The sequence below is a fragment of the Vulpes lagopus genome, chromosome 3 (genome assembly GCF_018345385.1).
Source record: "Vulpes lagopus strain Blue_001 chromosome 3, ASM1834538v1, whole genome shotgun sequence".
NCBI classification, from domain to species: Eukaryota; Metazoa; Chordata; class Mammalia; order Carnivora; family Canidae; genus Vulpes; species Vulpes lagopus.
In genome coordinates, this window is record NC_054826.1 from 49,040,449 (window position 1) to 49,059,026 (window position 18,578).

General features: G+C 36.4%; 1 protein-coding gene across 4 annotated transcripts in view; it reads left to right on the plus strand.

Moving 5' to 3' along the window:
• The window catches only part of CREBRF (CREB3 regulatory factor), a 59,783-nt gene that overhangs the window by 34,411 nt on the left and 6,794 nt on the right, over nt 1-18,578 (plus strand). For all 4 annotated transcript variants that reach the window (XM_041748160.1, XM_041748161.1, XM_041748162.1 and 1 more), the window contains exons 5-8: nt 787-981; nt 2,461-2,650; nt 4,266-4,339; nt 9,573-9,695. In XM_041748160.1, coding sequence (XP_041604094.1) covers nt 787-981; nt 2,461-2,650; nt 4,266-4,339; nt 9,573-9,695 — 582 coding nt within the window. The remainder of the gene's footprint in view (nt 1-786; nt 982-2,460; nt 2,651-4,265; nt 4,340-9,572; nt 9,696-18,578) is intronic.

An 18,578-nucleotide genomic window follows, 5' to 3' on the forward strand; every position in this document is an offset into this window, starting at 1 on the left:
TGTAAAAAACAGTAGCAGTAATGATGTGTGGAGTATACTAAGGTGGGCATTCTCTGGGGATATTTAGATTTGTAGGTCATCCTGCGTGAGGTCTGACCAGCAGTTCTAGCAGGTTAGAATTAAGTATTTTCTGAAACTCCCATTAATAAGGAAAATAACTTCTTAAAAAGTGAAGTAAATGCAGATTGCTTCCAGTAAAATATTAGACTAGGCATATATGTTTTTATTTGAGAGCCTGTGCAAGAACTCTCATACTTTTACAAAAGGGGTAGGTTGGGAGGTAGGCAGCAAAGCCGTCTACTGCCTCACAAAATTCTATATGGTAGGATACCATCTTAGAAATGCACATACCTGTCTGGGAATGTTTTAGATGCATAAATTTTAGGAGGAAGGCATTTAAATTATAGTGTAGTATCTTAGTACCACGATCTAATTGTACATTTGACATTCCTAGAGCTATATATTTCATTATTCTCTCATGAGAGCCTATCTAAAGATACAAAAAAAGATGTCATATACTAACTTACAAAAACCAAAGAGAAATATTAGGATAAACAATATAGTTATCTCTGTTAGTAATCTCTGAATATTTTATGACTTAGAGATCTCCATATTGAAAATCACTATAGACCTGGTCTGTTATCTTTGACATGCCAATGATGTTTTCAGATGAAAGGAAATATATCAGGTGACAAATAGAAGAGACCTTTTTATTTTCCCTGATTGCTTTATTGAAATTTGTGGAACTTAAAAAATTGGGGGCGGGGGGCTCTCCTTTTTTTTAAGGCTATGAAAATGATTCTGTGGAAGACTTGAAGGAGATGACTTCAATATCCTCTCGGAAGAGAGGTAAAAGAAGGTACTTCTGGGAGTATAGTGAACAGCTCACCCCATCACAGCAAGAGAGGATGCTGAGGCCATCTGAATGGAACCGAGACACCTTGCCAAGTAATATGTATCAGAAAAATGGCTTACATCATGGTAAGTGGGAATTGTCAATTTTAAAGTGTCCCTTTAAATAGAAATCATAAACCATAATATTTACTCAGTGTAAATTCTTAGTTACGTATTCAGCCTTTACTACCAAAATGGAGAGAGGGGAACAGTAGAGCTGCTATATTTGGTATCATTGCAAATATAGCTTTTACCAGTGGGGAGAGCCATCACTTAAACAGGGTGGAAGGTCTGTGCAGAAGTGATTTCTATCACTTCCTATTCTACTTATCCTACCCAGGAAATGACCAGGAGCCTGCTGATTGATACCTGGACCTGCCACAGTTGCAATAAACCAGGGTTGGGGAGAAAGGGAATGGACTCCAGCATCTTTCTCTTCCATTCTTGTCCTGTCTCCAGGCTGAAATGTAAACAGGGAGATTGGAATCAAATGGTGGATGGGAAGAGGAGAGAGAGGAAAGGGAATAATTGTAGAGAAAAGAAATGGAGAGAGAAGAGTTGAATGGTAGGAGTCAGGAGAAGCCTATAACGTTAGGCCAAGTTTCCAATTATGAACCTAGGAAGATGTAATTAAATAGGATTTCTTCTTTTATTTTTTTATGATCCAAAATCTGTACTGAAAAGAGTGAGGACGCTAGTAAGGTTGGCCACTCAACAGTTTTAGTAATCTCTCATGCTACAGTTGTAAGTTGCTAAGCAATTTTGTTTTGACACAGGAATTATATCAGAAGTATGTTTATGCCTCATTTTCCCTTTCCACTGGCACTCTTTCTGTACTCTACTGTTTCTCAATGAATAGACCTAGTTTTTGCCTTCAGATCAGTTTTCTATGAGAAATGAAAAGACAGGTCCAACAAATAGCTTTAGGTAGCACATGACGAGTACTAGGAAAGTTGTTTGGTGAATTGTAGTTCAGAGGACAGGGCCATCTCTCTTGCCTGCAGTGATAGCGCAAGACCCCTGAGTCTTCTGTAATGTTATTTATCAAACTAATCAAAGAAGAGCTTTCAAAAAAAGCAATCCTTATCTGTTGGCCTTTTTGAGTCCAGCACCAGCGTATATGTTTGAGAAATTTTCAGTCATAGCCTCAAAACATCTTGGTTCCAGTAAGATCTCCTATTTCTTTCCTGGGTGTATATTCTACCCTAGCCCTGATTTTTGGGTGCAGCAAACTTACACTCCAGGCCTGAAGTTTGAGATGCTTGTTACTACCATGCATATAATTAAGATTCTGTCATACGAGGGCTAGAAACTTTAAGGTGGAGAAGAACTTGGCAAAGACTAGAGCTGTGCCATATTTCCCCTATTTCTTACATTCACAAGGGGGGAAGGAGAGGAGGCTAGTCCTTTTAGCATAGACCGTTAATGTGCTGAGACTTCTGAAACGTGAAGACTTCTAAAAAAGAAAAAAGAGGGGAGGAAGAAATGTTTTAAAATATGGCTGTAGAATATATCTTTCATGAAATAAAATGATCTAACTTACAGACTTCTTTAAACCATCTCTAGGAAAATATGCGGTAAAGAAGTCACGGAGAACTGACGTAGAAGACCTGACTCCAAATCCTAAAAAACTACTCCAGATAGGCAATGAACTACGGAAACTGAATAAGGTGATTAGCGATCTGACTCCAGTCAGTGAGCTTCCCTTAACAGCCCGGCCAAGGTCAAGGAAGGAAAAAAATAAACTGGCTTCCAGGTAAATGCTAATCACATTCACCTGTGTAAATAAAGTCTAGGCGGTGAGGTTAGACTTTCAGTGAGCTTTTATAGATGATCATCAACCATTTATTCAGAAATACGCTTTTATAAATATTACAATGAGAGGATTATAGTTTTTCCTTTGAAAATATAGTATTTATGCTTTGTTTATGCTTCATAATACCACAAGATGGTATTATGCTTTTAAAGGAGAGAGGTAGGGGTGCCTGGGTGGCTCAGTGGTTGAGCGTCTGCCTTTGGCTCAGGTCATGTTCCTTGGGGTCCTAGGATTAAGTCCTGTATCAGTCTCCCTGCAGGGAGCCTGCTTCTCCCTCTGCCTATGTCTCTGCCTCTCTCTGTGTCTTTCATGAATTAAAAAAAAAAAAGTTGAGGGGAGGTGAATGGACTCAAGTGCATTATAACAATGAAAAATCTTATCATAGTTTCATTTTTTCTGTTTTGTGGTCAGTTTATTTGAGTATAATTTACTTGAGATAAAGTATATCCCTTTTAATGTATACTTTTATGCATTTTTAAAAGATTTGTTTATTTATTAGAGAGAGAGAGAAAGAGAACACATGTGGAAGCAAGGGGAGGGGCAAAGAGGGAGGGAGGGAGACAATCCCAAGCGGACTCTGGGTTGAGTATTGGAGCCTGATTCAGGGCCCGATCTCACAACCCTGAAATCATGACGTAAGCCAGAACCAAGAGTCCTTTGCTTAACCGACTAAGCCACTCAGGCTCTTCTACACTTTTATAGGTTTTGACAAATGTATCCAATCATACACCACCACAATCAGGATAATATTTTCCATCATCCATTAAAAAATTTCCTCATGCTTCCTTGTAAAGTGAACCTCTAATCCCTCACAACCACTGATTTGTTTCACAGTTTTGCTTTTTCTAGAATGTCATATAGATGTAGTCATATTATATGTAGCCCTTTGAGTTTGGCTTCTTTGATTTAACATGATGCATTTGAGATTCATGTTGATCCATATTGTTGAGTAGAGTAATAGTTTGTTCCTTTTTATTGTGAAATAGTATTCCTTTGTTAGGATATACTACAGTTTATCCATTCACCAACTGAAGAACATTGGAATTGCTTTCACTTTTGCCAATTATGAATAAAGCATTCAATAAGCATTCACTTACAGGTGATTGTGTGAATATAAGTTTGCATTTCTCTTGGGTAAATACCCAGAAGCATATGTTTAACTTTATAATAAATTGTCAAAGTAGTGGTTTCTGAAGTAATAAATTTTTAAAAATTACTGTTTTTCAAAGTAGCAATACATAGTATTTTATATCCCAATTAGCAACATATGATGGTTCCACTTTACATTCTCTTGGTATCAGTTTTTGTTTATTTTAGTGTACTCAGCATAACTTTATTTTTGGATGTGTGATAAAATTTTTAAGAATCAGTTTGGATTAATGATTATGTTGTGTGGGTTTTTTTTTTTTTTTTGGAAATTGAGTTCCTTGTTATAAACATCAATAGGCAGTGATTTTTGGTTACTGTTAGAAAATGTTTGACAGCAGCAAGAAGAAGTATATTCTGAATGTTCACTTAAAAAAAGAAGTGAACTAATTGCTCCTTCCTTTCACAGGGCTTGTCGATTAAAGAAAAAAGCCCAGTATGAAGCTAATAAAGTGAAATTATGGGGCCTCAACACAGAATATGGTAAACCTAAACTTTTAAGAATTTAATTAACTTCCTATTACTTTGCCAATCACTCTCTTTTTCTTTGGCTCTGTTATTTGCTTTCCCTGTATTCTGCCAAGTTTTAGGCCAGCCTCCTTTTTGTTCATTTATTCAATAAGCTACATACTCACTCTTACTCATTCATGTTCTCCTTTTAGTGAATGTCTGTATCTGTGGCTCCCCATGCCAAATCTCCTCTCTACCCTAAAGAGCTTGTCTACTTGTGACCACAGTCATCTCCTACTTCATTTTACAGTTGTGTTGTTGCATTAGCCAGTTTATTGACTAGTGTTTATTGTAATCTCTGAGTGGATAATTTAGATCTGTGTTTTACAAATTTGATTGCTTGTTAGAATCATCTGTGTATATGCTAAAGTATAGATTTCTAGGCTTCTCCCCAGATCCAGTGAGGGAATATGCAATCTGTGCAAGTAGAACTCAAGAGTCCATATTTTTAACACTACCCCATGTTACTCTCAGGCAACTATCTTAGCACTTATTTGGGAACTGTTGGTTTAGATCAGTACCTCCCAATCTTTCACAACAAGGCACATGTAAAAAATTATCATCTCTAAGGCATCCCGGAATTTATCAGAGTAGGCTGCTCATGTCCTGAGAGGATTAATCTCTCAAATGCCTGGAACCCTTTAACAGCACACTAGAGGTTTGGAAAGCTCTAGTTTTGATCTTCTGTAAGAGCCACCTTTCCTTTCCTTTCCTTTGCTCTGTTACCATTCCTTAAGCCTAGTATTGGAAGAGTTCATATGTTCTTTTGCCTCTAAAATTGTCTTCTTGGGATCCCTGGGTGGCGCAGCTGTTTGGCGCCTGCCTTTGGCCCAGGGCGCGATCCTGGAGACCCGGGATCGAATCCCACATCGGGCTCCCGGTGCATGGAGCCTGCTTCTCCCTCTGCCTGTGTCTCTGCCTCTCTCTCTCTCTCTCTGTGACTATCATAAATAAATTTTAAAAAATTAAAAAATAAATAAATAAAATTGTCTTCTTCACTGTATAGCTCTCGTGCTAAAGTCGGATCTGAAAGTGGGTCAGTGGCAAAATGATCAGTTATTATTTGTTTCCAGAGATTTTCTGAAGTCCAGCAGGACATCTGGCACGTAAGTGCTCAGTAAACTTTGTGCAGTTTTCTTAATTCTTTATCTTGATTATCTTGTTTCCATCTGTGAGGGCAGAAAGAGGATTTCCTACTGTGAAGTTTACAACTTGTGAAATGAGCTGATGGTTTTGTATATTAATGGCCACTCAGGAACTCTCATCAGGTAAATGAATTAGGTAAAACAATAGTTGGTTTGTTGGAAAGGAAATCTACCCATTTTCATATTATTCTTTCTTGCTGTTGAAGCATTCTGACCTTGAGCTGTGTGTGTGTATACGCGCACACACACACACACACACACACGTAATGATTACAATATCAAAGGCATTCATATTTCATTTTAGAACCAGGTGACTTGAGCTGCAGGGAGATGTGGTGGGCCATTGGGAGCCTTCTGGGTCTGTGTTTCCTTGGACACTTGTAGGCATCTATCTATGTGTTGTTCAGTTAATCTGTCCATGACTATGTATATCTGTGTGGCTAGGTATTTGTATATATGCTAATGCACACCCTCCACGCGTGCTTTGGATCCATGATATAAATATATTCTGGGGTAGAGAACACCTGGGGATTTGGTAAAGGTTAGGAGTATGTGTTGTTCTATCTCAAATTGAGTTTTGATAGCTGTCTTAAATTTTTCTTGTTTCTAAAGCTGACTTAAAGCCTCTTACATTTTCATGTAGGAAAAGGCCCATCTTTAAAAGGTACCATTTTCTTCTCAGGATCTTCTCATTCATTTATTTCTCTTCCACTTTTGTCTTAACTAGCTTCTCTTCTCCAGTTTCTGGGGAGGAATAGCCAGCCCTAACCATTGGTTTAGAAGTTATTTTAGAACCCAGGAAATGCTCTCATGCAGTTTGCCACGTGTATTTTGAAAATTCTTCCTGGGGTTTCTGGTACATCTCTCAAGAGAATGGTGCCCTTGATGCCTGAAATATCTGTCAGTCAATATGTTATTGTTTTGTGGAACACTTATTATCCACTACCCATCTATTAACCCATTAGTTTCTGGAATTTATAATTCACAAGTCAGTGACATTTGAAAAAGAATTTGGGATTTGGAAACTATAGGGTTACCAACTTTATGTTTTGCCAGGTGAAGACATTAAAAAGAACTACATCATCTACAACTACAGTAATTTCATACAAGGGAGGATATTTTGGCATTAAAAAATTGAGACAGGAATAATCTCAGAATGAAATAAACTTTACAAAAAATTTACTTTGTTATTCTTATCCTTTGTGTTTATTTATTTATATTCTGAAGTTCTTAGTTATTCTGCATTATATGTTTTGTACTGTGTAGAATTAAGCACAGTACAATACCCTGCCTTTTTAACCCCTTTATTTTAGGATTAAACAATTTATACCACTTAAGATGTTTAAATGGAATTTACTTGGCAGAGGGAGAAGGATTAACAAATTGTAAACACAGGAGTTAATAAATTCATAATCAACTCTGCTAATCAAGTGCCCAAGTAAATATAAGTATAGACCACACCGAGAAGGGGCATCCCTAAGACATCCCCAATTGGAAAATGATCCAAGTCATGGAAAAGTAGAGTAACTCCAAGAGCTACCAAAGAGCAAAAATTTTTAATTTTGATGAACTCCAATTTGCCAGCTTTTCCTTTTATATCTCATATTTTTAGTGTTCTGAAAAACTTTGCCACTTTCAAAATATTTTTCTGCATGCTTTCTTCTAGAATTTGTATAGTTTTAGGTTTTGCATGTAGGTTTATGATCCATTTTAGGTTAATTTTTATTTATGGTGTGGAGTGATAGTTGATGTTCATTTTTTTCCGTAAGAATATCCAGTTGACCAAACACCATTCATTAAAAAGGCTTTTCTTTTCCTGTTCAGTTGTTTTCTCACCTTTGTCAAATCAGTTAACCCTATATGTAGGAGTCTGCCTCTGGACTCTGTATTCTGGCCCATTGATCATTTGTCTATTTTTATGTGAATACAAATTATTTTGATTACTGTAGTTTTATAGTAAATCTTAAGTCAGGTAAGTGTAAATTCTTGCTAATCCTACAACTTTGTTTTTTCAAAGTTATGTTGGCTATTTTAGGTTATTTACATGACCATGTAAATTTTGGTATCACTTTTAACATTAAAAGCTTACTGAAATTTTGATTGCCAATGCTTTTAGTCTGTAGATCAATTTGGAGAGAATTACCATCTTAATAAAATGGAGTCTTTTAATCCATGAACTTGGTATCTCTTTCCATTTGTAGGTCTCCTTTAATTTCTCTGTGCTTTGTTTTATAGTTTTCAGTATACAATGCTTAATATCTTTTGTTAGATCTATTACTAGGTATTTTATATTTTTTGGTGCTCTATAAAAATGGAATCATTTTTGAAATTTTATTTTTAAACTCTTTGCTGCTAATATATAAAATATATTTTTGTGTATTATTCTTGTATCTCATTATCTTGCTAAATTTGTTTATTAGTTCTGGTGGTAGGTGTGTAGATGCCCTGTGGTTTTCTGTATAAGCAATCATCATCTGCAAATAGGATTGCCTTTATTTCTTCTTTGCTGATACTTATGCATTTGCAAACAAGGCAATCACCATGCGTATTCAATGTCCTAGGTATTGTAATAAGGCAAGAAAAATAAATCAATCTCAGTAGGGAACCTTTAACCTTAAAGTATGATGTTGGTGGTAGGCTTTTTTGTAAGATAAGATGCCTTCTATCACTTTAAATAAAGTTCTCTTTTTTCCTAGTTTCATTTCTTATAAATGGGTGTTGAATATTATCATGTGGTCTTTTTTTGCACCTTTTGGAGCAATCATGTTCTCCTTTATTCTGGTAATATATCACATATTTATCTCTTAATATGGTGAATTACATTAAATGACTTTTGTGTTTTTGTGTTTTTTTTTTTAATTGACTTTTGAATTTAAGCCAACCTTGCATTCTTGGAATAAACTCAACTTGGTTGTGATGTATTTTCTTTTTTATATTAGAGTCTATTACAAATATTCTGTAAGGTTGTGTTTTAAAACTTTAAGTTGGATTCTGTTGCAAATATTTTGTTAAGGTTTTGTGTGCCTGTATTCAGAAGTGGTCTGTGATTTTTTTTTTTTTTTTTTTTTTTGTAATATCTTTGCCAGGTTTTGATATTCAGGCTATTTTGGCCTTATTGAGTGAATTGGGCCATGATCTGTCTTCCTCTTTTTTGAAAAGTTTAATAAGATCAATTTTATTTCTTCATTGTATATTTGATAAAATTTTCCATTGAAACCTTTTGGGTTTTCCTTTGGGAATATTTTTGAATAAATTAATTCCTTTACTCCAAATACGCTATTCAGATTTTTCATTTCTTCTAGTGTCAATTTTGTTAAGTTACATTTTCAAGAAATATGACCATTTTTACCAAGTGGTTGAATCTGTTGGCATAGCATTTTCTTATTATCCTTCCAATGGCTCTAGATTCTTAAGTGATAACCCCCTTTCTCATTCCAGATACAGGTGACTGATCTCTTTAGCTGAGGATGGGGATGGGAGTAGATTATCAATTTTGTTAGCCTTTTTAAGGAACCACTTTTGGCATTGTTAACTTTCTCTGTTGTATGTTTCTGGTGTTTTATTGTTTTCTGCTTTTTATTATTTACCTCCTATTTACTTTTGATTAACTCTCTTCTTAAGCTTAGGGATATTTGTTTTTAAAGTTTTGTCTTTGGAGGACTTGAAGGACTTCATTTGATTTATTTAATAAACATTTATTAAGATCCTATGATTCAATATACAGGTATTATAGCTCTTAAAGCCATAAAGACAAATAAGTCAAGTTGCTTACAGGATAGTAGACATTGATACATGTCTACAATATGTTATCAAAAGTGGCACATCATTTGAAATTAGTTTCTTTGGATAAAAAAGCTTGTAACTGAGCTCTACATCTGAAACTAATGATGTACTACTATATGTTGACTAACTGAATTTAAATTAAAAAAAACATAACCATCACTACTTAATATTTTCTTACAAATTCACCATTTTTAACTGAATAACTGTAATTACACAATAAAAAGCAAATTCTTCCATGTTAAAGTGACATGTCCCAAGTGTCTTGTTCTGTCTTACAGATAATTTATTGTTTGTAATCAACTCCATCAAGCAAGAGATTGTAAACCGAGTACAGAATCCAAGAGAGGAGAGAGGACCCAACATGGGGCAGAAGCTTGAAATACTCATTAAAGATACTCTTGGTAAGAATAATATTAAATTCATAACAATAAGATGTAGCATAAGATACATGATTTAAGGAGATATTAAACATTCTTTTAAGAAAAAACTCAAATGTTCTTATCGTAGTTACTCTTCTTTACAAGTTGTTTTCTTTTCAGGTTTTTCATTTATAAATATGTACTGCTGGTTACCACAATTTGTTATTTAGACTTAATCATTGAACTATTTTAACACTTAGGAAAGGTGAACTTCCAGCAACTTTAACCTTTTATGGGAAAAATAAAGATCCCTGAGCTCTCAAGCCTGCAATTTATACTTTGGTAGAGGTTTCTACCTGTATGTTTTACTCAGTAATACATTTCGTGGGATTTTAGCAAACTTAATTATCTGTTTTTTCCCTGAACGGATTATATACCGTGAAGAGGAACAGAGAGGCAGACATCCAGAAGTCAGGCAGAGCAATACCAGGCAGAGAAAGGAGAGGTAGCTAATATAGACATGAGAACTCTAGAGGTGCAAGAGCTTAGCTGCCATAGAAGCAAATCACCTTACAGATGAGTAGCATCCCAAGGACATTGCAGCATAGTGCAATCCATGAAAACCCTGAAGCATCATAAAATTGGCTCAGCTGTTTTATATATTCTTTGTTTAGCAATATTTATTCTAGGACTGTCTTTTAAAAACGGGTTCTTGGGATACCTGGGTGGCTCAGTGATTGAGTGCGCCTGCCTTCTGCCCAAAGTGTGACCCTGGAGTCCTGGGATCAAGTCCTGCCTCAGGCACCCTACATGGAGCCTGCTTCTCTCTCTGCCTTTGTCTCTGCCTCTCTCTCTCTCTCTGTGTCATAAATAAATAAAATCTTTAAAACAAAACAAAACAAAAAAAATGGGTTTTATGTAGTCATTGTGTAGAGTGGCAAACTTAGGTTACTTGAGAATTTTATTCCAGTTCATTTTTCCCCAGAATACTGACTGTATATTCAATCAGGTCACTTAAAAAAAATTAGAGCTTACTTTTTAATGATTATCTAGTTACTTACCTGAATTTTAGAGCAACAAACACTATAAATTGTTCCTATTTTTTAAAATTGTAAATATCTTGGATTTTTTCTTTTTAATTTTTGTTAAAATATTTTTTCTAACTTCTAGTTTACTAAAAGGTCAATCATCAAAGTTTCTTCAAAGCCTGCTATGTGCCAAGTGTTGGGGACACAGGGATGAATAATAGAGATTTGGTTACTACTCTTACGAAGCTTGTAGTCTAAAAATGGAAACAAAGAATTAACAGGAAAAAATATAATATTGTGGCAATTGCTGTAAAGAAATCAAGATTTTTTTTAAATTTTTTTATTTATTTATGATAGTCACACAGAGAAAGAGAGAGAGAGAGAGGCAGAGACAAGGCAGAGGGAGAAGCAGCCTCCATGCACCGGGAGCCCGACGTGGGATTCGATCCCGGGTCTCCAGGATCGCGCCCTGGGCCAAAGGCAGGCGCCAAACCGCTGCGCCACCCAGGGATCCCAGAAATCAAGATGTTTAGATAGAAGTGAGCAATAGTTTATTTCTGTTTACACAGAAATACCTCTCACAGCTACCAAAATGATTGTGTTTTCATTAATTAAAAATCAGTACATGGGGCAGCCCCGGTGGCGCAGTGGTTTAGTGCAGCCTGGGGTGTGATTCTGGAGACCTGGGATCGAGTCCCACATCGGGCTTCCTGCGTGGGGCCTGCTTCTCCCTCTGCCTGTGTCTCTGCCTCTCTCGCGCTCTCTCTGAATGAATAAATAAAATCTTTAAAAAAAAAATCAGTACACATTGAATGCTTCCATGCGCTTAGTTAAGTTTCTCACGGTCTTTGAAATTATTAGTTTCTCTTGTCAGCATTGTGCTCATACTAAGTGTGAAGTATTCTAGTGTTTTTGAAGGACAAGTTGGGATCATTAAATTAGCAATGCATGTAGAACCTGACAAAACAGTTTCATGAATTGGACAACATTCATGTTTGAAGGCTAATGGAGAAGATTTAAACGAGAGATCAAGGGCCCAGAAAGGATTCCTTGGGTGTTAGGGAAGGGATCAACAGCTAGTATTTACCAGGTACTTAACTACGATCCAGGACTTGTCTGTTAAGGTTGGTTAGTCATCTACTTTCACAGTTCTGTAAGGGAGGTATGTATTATGCTGGCTTTACAAATGAGGAATTGAAAACGCGGCAAGGTACTAAAGTAACCTGCCATAAGTCATACAATCAATAAATGGCCAAACGAGATATCGAAGTAAGTTCTTTGAGTTCCAGTGCTCACACTACCCCCAAACACCATGACTTAGCCCTATCATCTGACACCCATCCCTGTAGTATTTGACCTGAATAGTTCACATGTGGTGTGCTGCTTGCTTCATCCAGTAGGCTGACTTGAGAATTTCTTTTTCTTGACATTCTTTGTAACATTTGACAGTTTTGAGCATTTATCTTCCTCTTTGAAACATTTTCTTTATTTTAAGGGACCTTAGATCTGCATGCCTTGTTCCTATCTTTTTACCAAAAAAAAAGACTAGATTTCTCTGTGGCTTTAGCAATAGCAGTGGTCTAAAAATTAAAATCATGTTTTCGAAAAGCAAAAGCTTGTTTATTGTAGTAGTTAAAATCAGAGTATTTGAAATCAGTTCTAGATTTAACTCCTGGCCCTGCCACTTACTGCATGAGGACCCTAGGGAAGTGACTTCATTTCCCTCAACCTACTTTTATTCATCTGTAAAATATGGACAATTGGGTGGATTAAATGAGAAGAGTGCATATAAAGCACTTAGCACCCTGCTGAGCATATAAATTCTCAGTACTCAGTATTAGTAGTCAGTGTTACCATATTATATCTTAACCATTTAAAATTTTTTAAAAAGAGTTTTAGGGGATCCCTGGGTGGCTCAGCGGTTTAGCGCCTGCCTTTGGCTCAGGGCGTGATCCTGGAGTCCCGGGATCGAGTCCTGTGTCAGGCTCCCGGCATGGAGCCTGCTTCTCCCTCTACCTGTGTCTCTGCCTCTCTCTCTCTCTCTATGTCTATCATGAACAAGTAAATAAATAAATCTTTAAAAAAATAAAATAAAATAAATTTTTTTTAAAAAGAGTTTTATTTCTACCTTGTTCCTGTAATCCATCATTCGTATTTTAGAAAATTAAATATTTTGTTCAGGACAAAGCCAATTAAGATTAAGTCAAATGCTTAAGTTGCATGTTCACAACACAGTATTAACTGATAATTATTTGTGATATAATTGGCTAGCAAAATAAATTTAATTTTTCCATTTCAGCATTCCAAATGATATGGTATTTCAGTGATTATTTCTAGTCTGTAGTTAATTATTTTTGCAAGCTTTGAGAAATGACAAACAGTGACTAGGTAAGCTTACAGAATAGTAAAATGAATGTGCAACTTTAATATTTACAGAATTACTTTTTCAAAAGTAATTTCAAAAGTAATTTCAAAAGTTGTGTGTTTTAAATACACATTAAAATAGAGTACATTACAAAATGAAACAGGACTAAGGACAATATATTTATATAAAACATTAACACTATGAAAGGTCAAAAGTCTGTTTTGAACAAAACTATATTTATGTGAAGAACAGTCTTAGCAGAGAGTAAATCCTAAATATCGATATTTTCCTAAGCAGTCAGTTAATTTATATCTCTGCATAAATTAATTCAGTACCCAAATAGGAAGTCCTGGTAAATTTGCTTGATGTTTTTTTCAAATGGATTTTTGCTGTTTTAATATTTTATGTATTATTTCAGCACATTTCTGTCTTTCATGTTCTTTGAAATCATTTTCAGTTCCTTTGTTAGGTAGAGGGAGGAACTTAACACTACAAGTGAAGATTCTTTTTACTTTTTCAGTTTTAAATTTAAAGACTTTGTATGTTGATAAATTTGTAAATATTCTCCTTATATCTAAAAAGTCAGTTTTACCAGACTCAAAATCCTTGACTCACATTTCCTTTATTTTAAATATGTTTCTTTATTTTTTTTCTTTTGGCATAAAATGTTGCTATTTAAAAGTGAATAGTTGGGCAGCTGGGGTGTGGCTCAGCGGTTTAGCACCGCCTTCAGCCCAGGGCCTAATCCTGGAGACCTGGGATCGAGTCCAACGTCAGGCTCCCTGCATGGAGCCTGCTTCTCTCTCTGCCTGTGTCTCTCTGCCTCTCTCTCTCTCTCTCTGTGTCTCTCATGAGTAAATAAATAAAATCTTAAAAATAAAAAAGTGAATAGTTGCAAAAAAAAAAAAAAAGGCGCTAATAGTTGTGTAACTTTTTTTCCTGATAACTTATTTGGTCTTTTTCCAAGATGTCAGTAGGATTTTTCTTTTTCTTTTAATTCTCAGTAATTTCACTAGACTTTGTTTTGGAATTGGTCATTTTAGGTTGATGTTTTCATGTGTGCACTGTGCTCTTTAAATATGTAGTTAAAATCTTTTTAGTATTTGTTTTTTTTTTTTAATTCCCCCTCCCCCCCTCTTTTTAGTATTTGAACTGTTTCTGTGCTTTGGTGTTTTTTTTGTTGTTGTTGTTTTTTTAAGCTGGGTGTGGTACCCAGTGCAGAGCCTTTCAAGACCTGAGCTGAAGTCAAGAATTGGACACTTAACTGATTGATTCACTCAGGGCCCCCTTGCTTTTTGTTTTTGTGTTTTGTGATTTGTGTTTTTGTTTTGTTTTTTGATGACTTAATATTTGTGGGTTGGATCTTCTTTTGCCTATCTTTAGTATTTTCTGAGGTATATTCACTTTTGATCAATTATTTTGTCTATTTTTTATTTTAAAAATCTTTCTCCTTTGCACTTCTGTTTCTCTTAAAAGCATAATTGTGTTTATTTGCTGCTCTTGTATTTTTAGTTTTGTCTTTTTTTAAAAATTATTTATTGGGTACTTGAGTGGCTCAGTGAGTTAAGCTCTGCCTTTGACTCAGGTCATGATCTCAGTGTCTAGGGATCAAGCCCCACATCAGGCTCCCTGCTTGATGTTCCCTCTCTCTCTGCCCCCTTCCTGCTCATGGTCATGCTCTCTTTCTTTCTCTCAAATAAATAAAATCTCTTAAAAAATAAATAAAATGCTTTATTTAAATTCTATTTAGTTAAAATATACTGTATTATTAGTTTCAGGGATAGAATTTAGTGATGCAGCTGATGGATCAAGTGCCCCCCCCTTTTAATGCCGATCATCCAATTATCCCTTCCCCTTACCTGCCTCCTCTCCAACAACCCTCAGTTTATTTCCTAGAGTTCGTCCCTAATGGTTTGCCTCCCTCTCTATTTTCATCTTTTTTCCTTCCCTTCCCCTATGTTCGTTTGTTTCTTAAATTCCACATATGAATGAAATCATATGGTATTTGTCTTACTGTGACTGACTGACTTCGCTTAGCATAATACCCTCTAGTTCCATCTGCATTGTTGCAAAATGGCAAGATTTCATTTCTTTTTGATGGCTGAGTAATATTTCATTGTTTGTATATACCACATCTTCTTTATCCATTCATCTGTTGGTGGACACCTGGGCTTTTTCTATAGTTTGGCTATTGTGGACATTGCTACTATAAACATTAGGGCGTGTGTGCCCCTTTGAATCACTATGTGTATATCCTTTAGGTAAATACCTAGTAGCGCAATTGCTGGGTCATAGTGTAACTCTATTTTTAACTTTTTGAGGAACCTCCATCTTTTTTTTCAGAATGGGTGCACCATTTTGCATTTCCACCAGCAGGGTTCTCCTTTCTGCACATCCTCGTCAACATCTGTTGTTTCTTGAGTTGTTCATTTTAGCCATTCTGGCCAGTATCAGGTGGTATCTCATTGTGGTTTTGATTTGTATTTCCCTGATGCTGATTGATGTTGAGCATTTTTTCATGTGTCTGTTGGCCATTTGTGTATCTTCTTGGAAAAATGTTTGTTCATGTCTTCTGCCTATTTCTTGACTGGATTATTTGGGGGGGGGGGCGCTTTGAGTTTCATAAGTTTTTTATAGATTTTGGAGACTAGCCCTTTATCTGATAAGACATTTGGAAATACCTTCTCCTGTTCTGTAGGCTACCTTGTTCTTTTAGTTTTGTCTTAACTTCAGGAATTAAATTTTTCTTCCCATTCTTTTCTGAGTTTTTCTATTTCTGATTATTGTAGTTCTTTCATGTAACATTTTCTTTAATGTCTTTTAGTTCATTTTGAAAATCATTGAGTTCATTTTGAAATAATAGTGGATTGTGACTATTTGGGATAATAATCGTATGATATGGTCATTTTTGCATATATCTTTTAGGCACACTTTCATTGTTTGTAGCAATCTTCTTCTCTTTTTTCTTAAAGTAACTTTTTTTGGGATTTCTTTTACCTTGATACACATAAAACTCTTTCTTCTAAACTTTGAAAAGTTTACTTCAGGATAGGTTTTCTAACTTCAAACTTTACAGAGTCCTCTGTTTTTAGTTAATATAAAGCTATGCTTTGCTTTCATTTATGAGATGGTGATTCAGTCCATCCTAAGAAGGGGACACAGGAGAGGAGCAGGAAGAAAGTTTACCCTAGAAAAACAAAGTCACCACATGCCACAGGGGAACCACATGGAGGGAGCAATAAGGGAGAGGGCTCAACAAAGCAGGTAGGGAGGAGACGGGGCAGCGGGGTTGGGGGAGGTGGGTAGAAAACCAAAAGAACTTGTGGGCAAGTGCCTTTATTGGAGGTAGCAGTGATGTTCAAAAGCAAAAGATGTTCAAAAGCAAAAGATGAGAGGGAATTTCTTTGGTACACTTGTATGTCACTAGCCCACAGTCCAGCGAGGGCAAGAAGAACAACTTGTGGCTGGGCAGGTGCACAGGGCAGCCTGTTTTCTGAAATTTCTTGTTTTGTGCTCCTCTTCCTTTTTATCTGGACCATTTCTTTCTTTCATATGTATTGTGCCTGTCTTGCCCAATTTTGATTCTTGCCAGTCCTGGTTCATGTCCTACGAGGGAGTCCTATTTAGTCAGTTTTTAGTTCACAGAGCTAGACTGCTCAAGCCCCTCAACATCTTTCTGTGGGCTTTTTTTTTTTTTTTCCTGGGGGCTTCTCACACTCACCTTGTACTCACTTTTTGTACTCCCTATTCATTTGGACAAATCTCTCACAGCTTCAGCTGTTCTCATATTGGTCTCCTGTGGCTTCCAGTGAGTAACTTGTTGGCTATTTTAGACTCTTTTGTTCTCAGGCCCATTAATCCCCTTGACTCATCCTGCACAAGTATTGGTAAAGTTAATACCATACAGGTCTTGTAGCTTTTGATAGTTTGTTTCCACCCTTTTGAATTTTGGGGGTTTTGAAGATACATTGTCACTTGTTATATTTTTCATGGGTTTATGGGTTTTCTAGTTAATCTCTGTTTTTATTTATTTATTTTTATTTTTTTTTAAATTAGTACTATTTTTTTCACTCCTGAGGTCCTACTGAAAATCTTTTTTTTTTAATTTATTTATTTATGATAGTCACAGAGAGAGAGAGAGAGAGAGAGAGAGAGAGGCAGAGACATAGGCAGAGGGAGAGGCAGGCTCCATGCACCGGGAGCCCGATATGGGATTCGATCCCGGGTCTCCAGGATCACGCCCTGGGCCAAAGGCAGGCACCAAACCGCTGGGCCACCCAGGGATCCCTAATCTCTGTTTTTATAATGGGAATTGAGATTAAAAATCTGTGCTGCCATACAACAGTCTTTCTAGAGTCCCTCCCTAGAGCAGTTTAAATAAATCGGGGTTTCTTTTTCTTAAAGATTTGGTAGAACAGGGATCCCTGGGTGGCGCAGCGGTTTGGCGCCTGCCTTTGGCCCAGGGCGCGATCCTGGAGACCCGGGATCGAATCCCACGTCAGGCTCCCGGTGCATGGAGCCTGCTTCTCCCTCTGCCTCTCTCTCTCTCTCTCTCTCTCTCTCTCTCTCTGTGACTATCATAAATAAATAAATAAATAAAAAATTAAAAAAAAAAAAAAAAGATTTGGTAGAACAAGCTTTGAAACTATCTGGTCTAGTATGTTTTTGTGATTAACTCTTTGAAAACTTTTCTCTGTATGTTAGATTACAAGCTGTTCTGGAGTCAGTTTTGATAATTTACATGTTCCTAGAAAATTATCCACTTCCTCCATGCCCTCAAATTTATAAAAATTGTCTTGTTTTTTAATAGCCTCTGTATTCGTGGCTAATGCTTCATTTTTATTTCTTTATGTCTAGTGTGTTTGCCTTCATTTCTTGAATTGGTTAGTTATAGGTAGTTCTACTTCTCCCCTCAAAAAAGAACCAGCTCTTGAATTCCTCAATTCTTCTTATTTCTTCAGTTAGATGCTTAATTCACTTCTTTTCTATTCTTTCTTGTTCATTAATATAATTAAAAACTTTTGAAATTTCTCCTGAGAGCTGCTTGAGCTATATGTCATAAATTTTGATATGTCATACTTGTTTTCTGAATACTTTGAAATTTGGGGTGTTTTTTAGTAAGATTTTATTTATTTGAGAGAAAACGAGAAAGCACAAGCAGGGGGAGGGACAGAGGGAGAAGGAGAAGCAGACCACCCCACTGATCAGGGAGCCCAATACAGGGCTCCATCCCAGGACCCTGGGATCATGACCTGAGGCAAAGGCAGACACTTAACCGACTGAGCCACCCAGATGCCCCTGAATTTTTGGTTTGATTTACTCTGCAAAAACTGCTTGAGAAGGGGCAGCCCTGGTGAGCGCAGCGGTTTAGCGCCGCCTGCAGCCCAGGGCGTGATCCTGGAGACCCGGGATCGAGTCCCACATCAGGCTCTCTGTATGGTGGTGCCTGCTTCTCCCTCTGCCTGTGTCTCTGCCTCTCTCTCTCTGTCTCTATGAATAAATAAATAAAATCTTAAAAAAAAAAACTGCTTG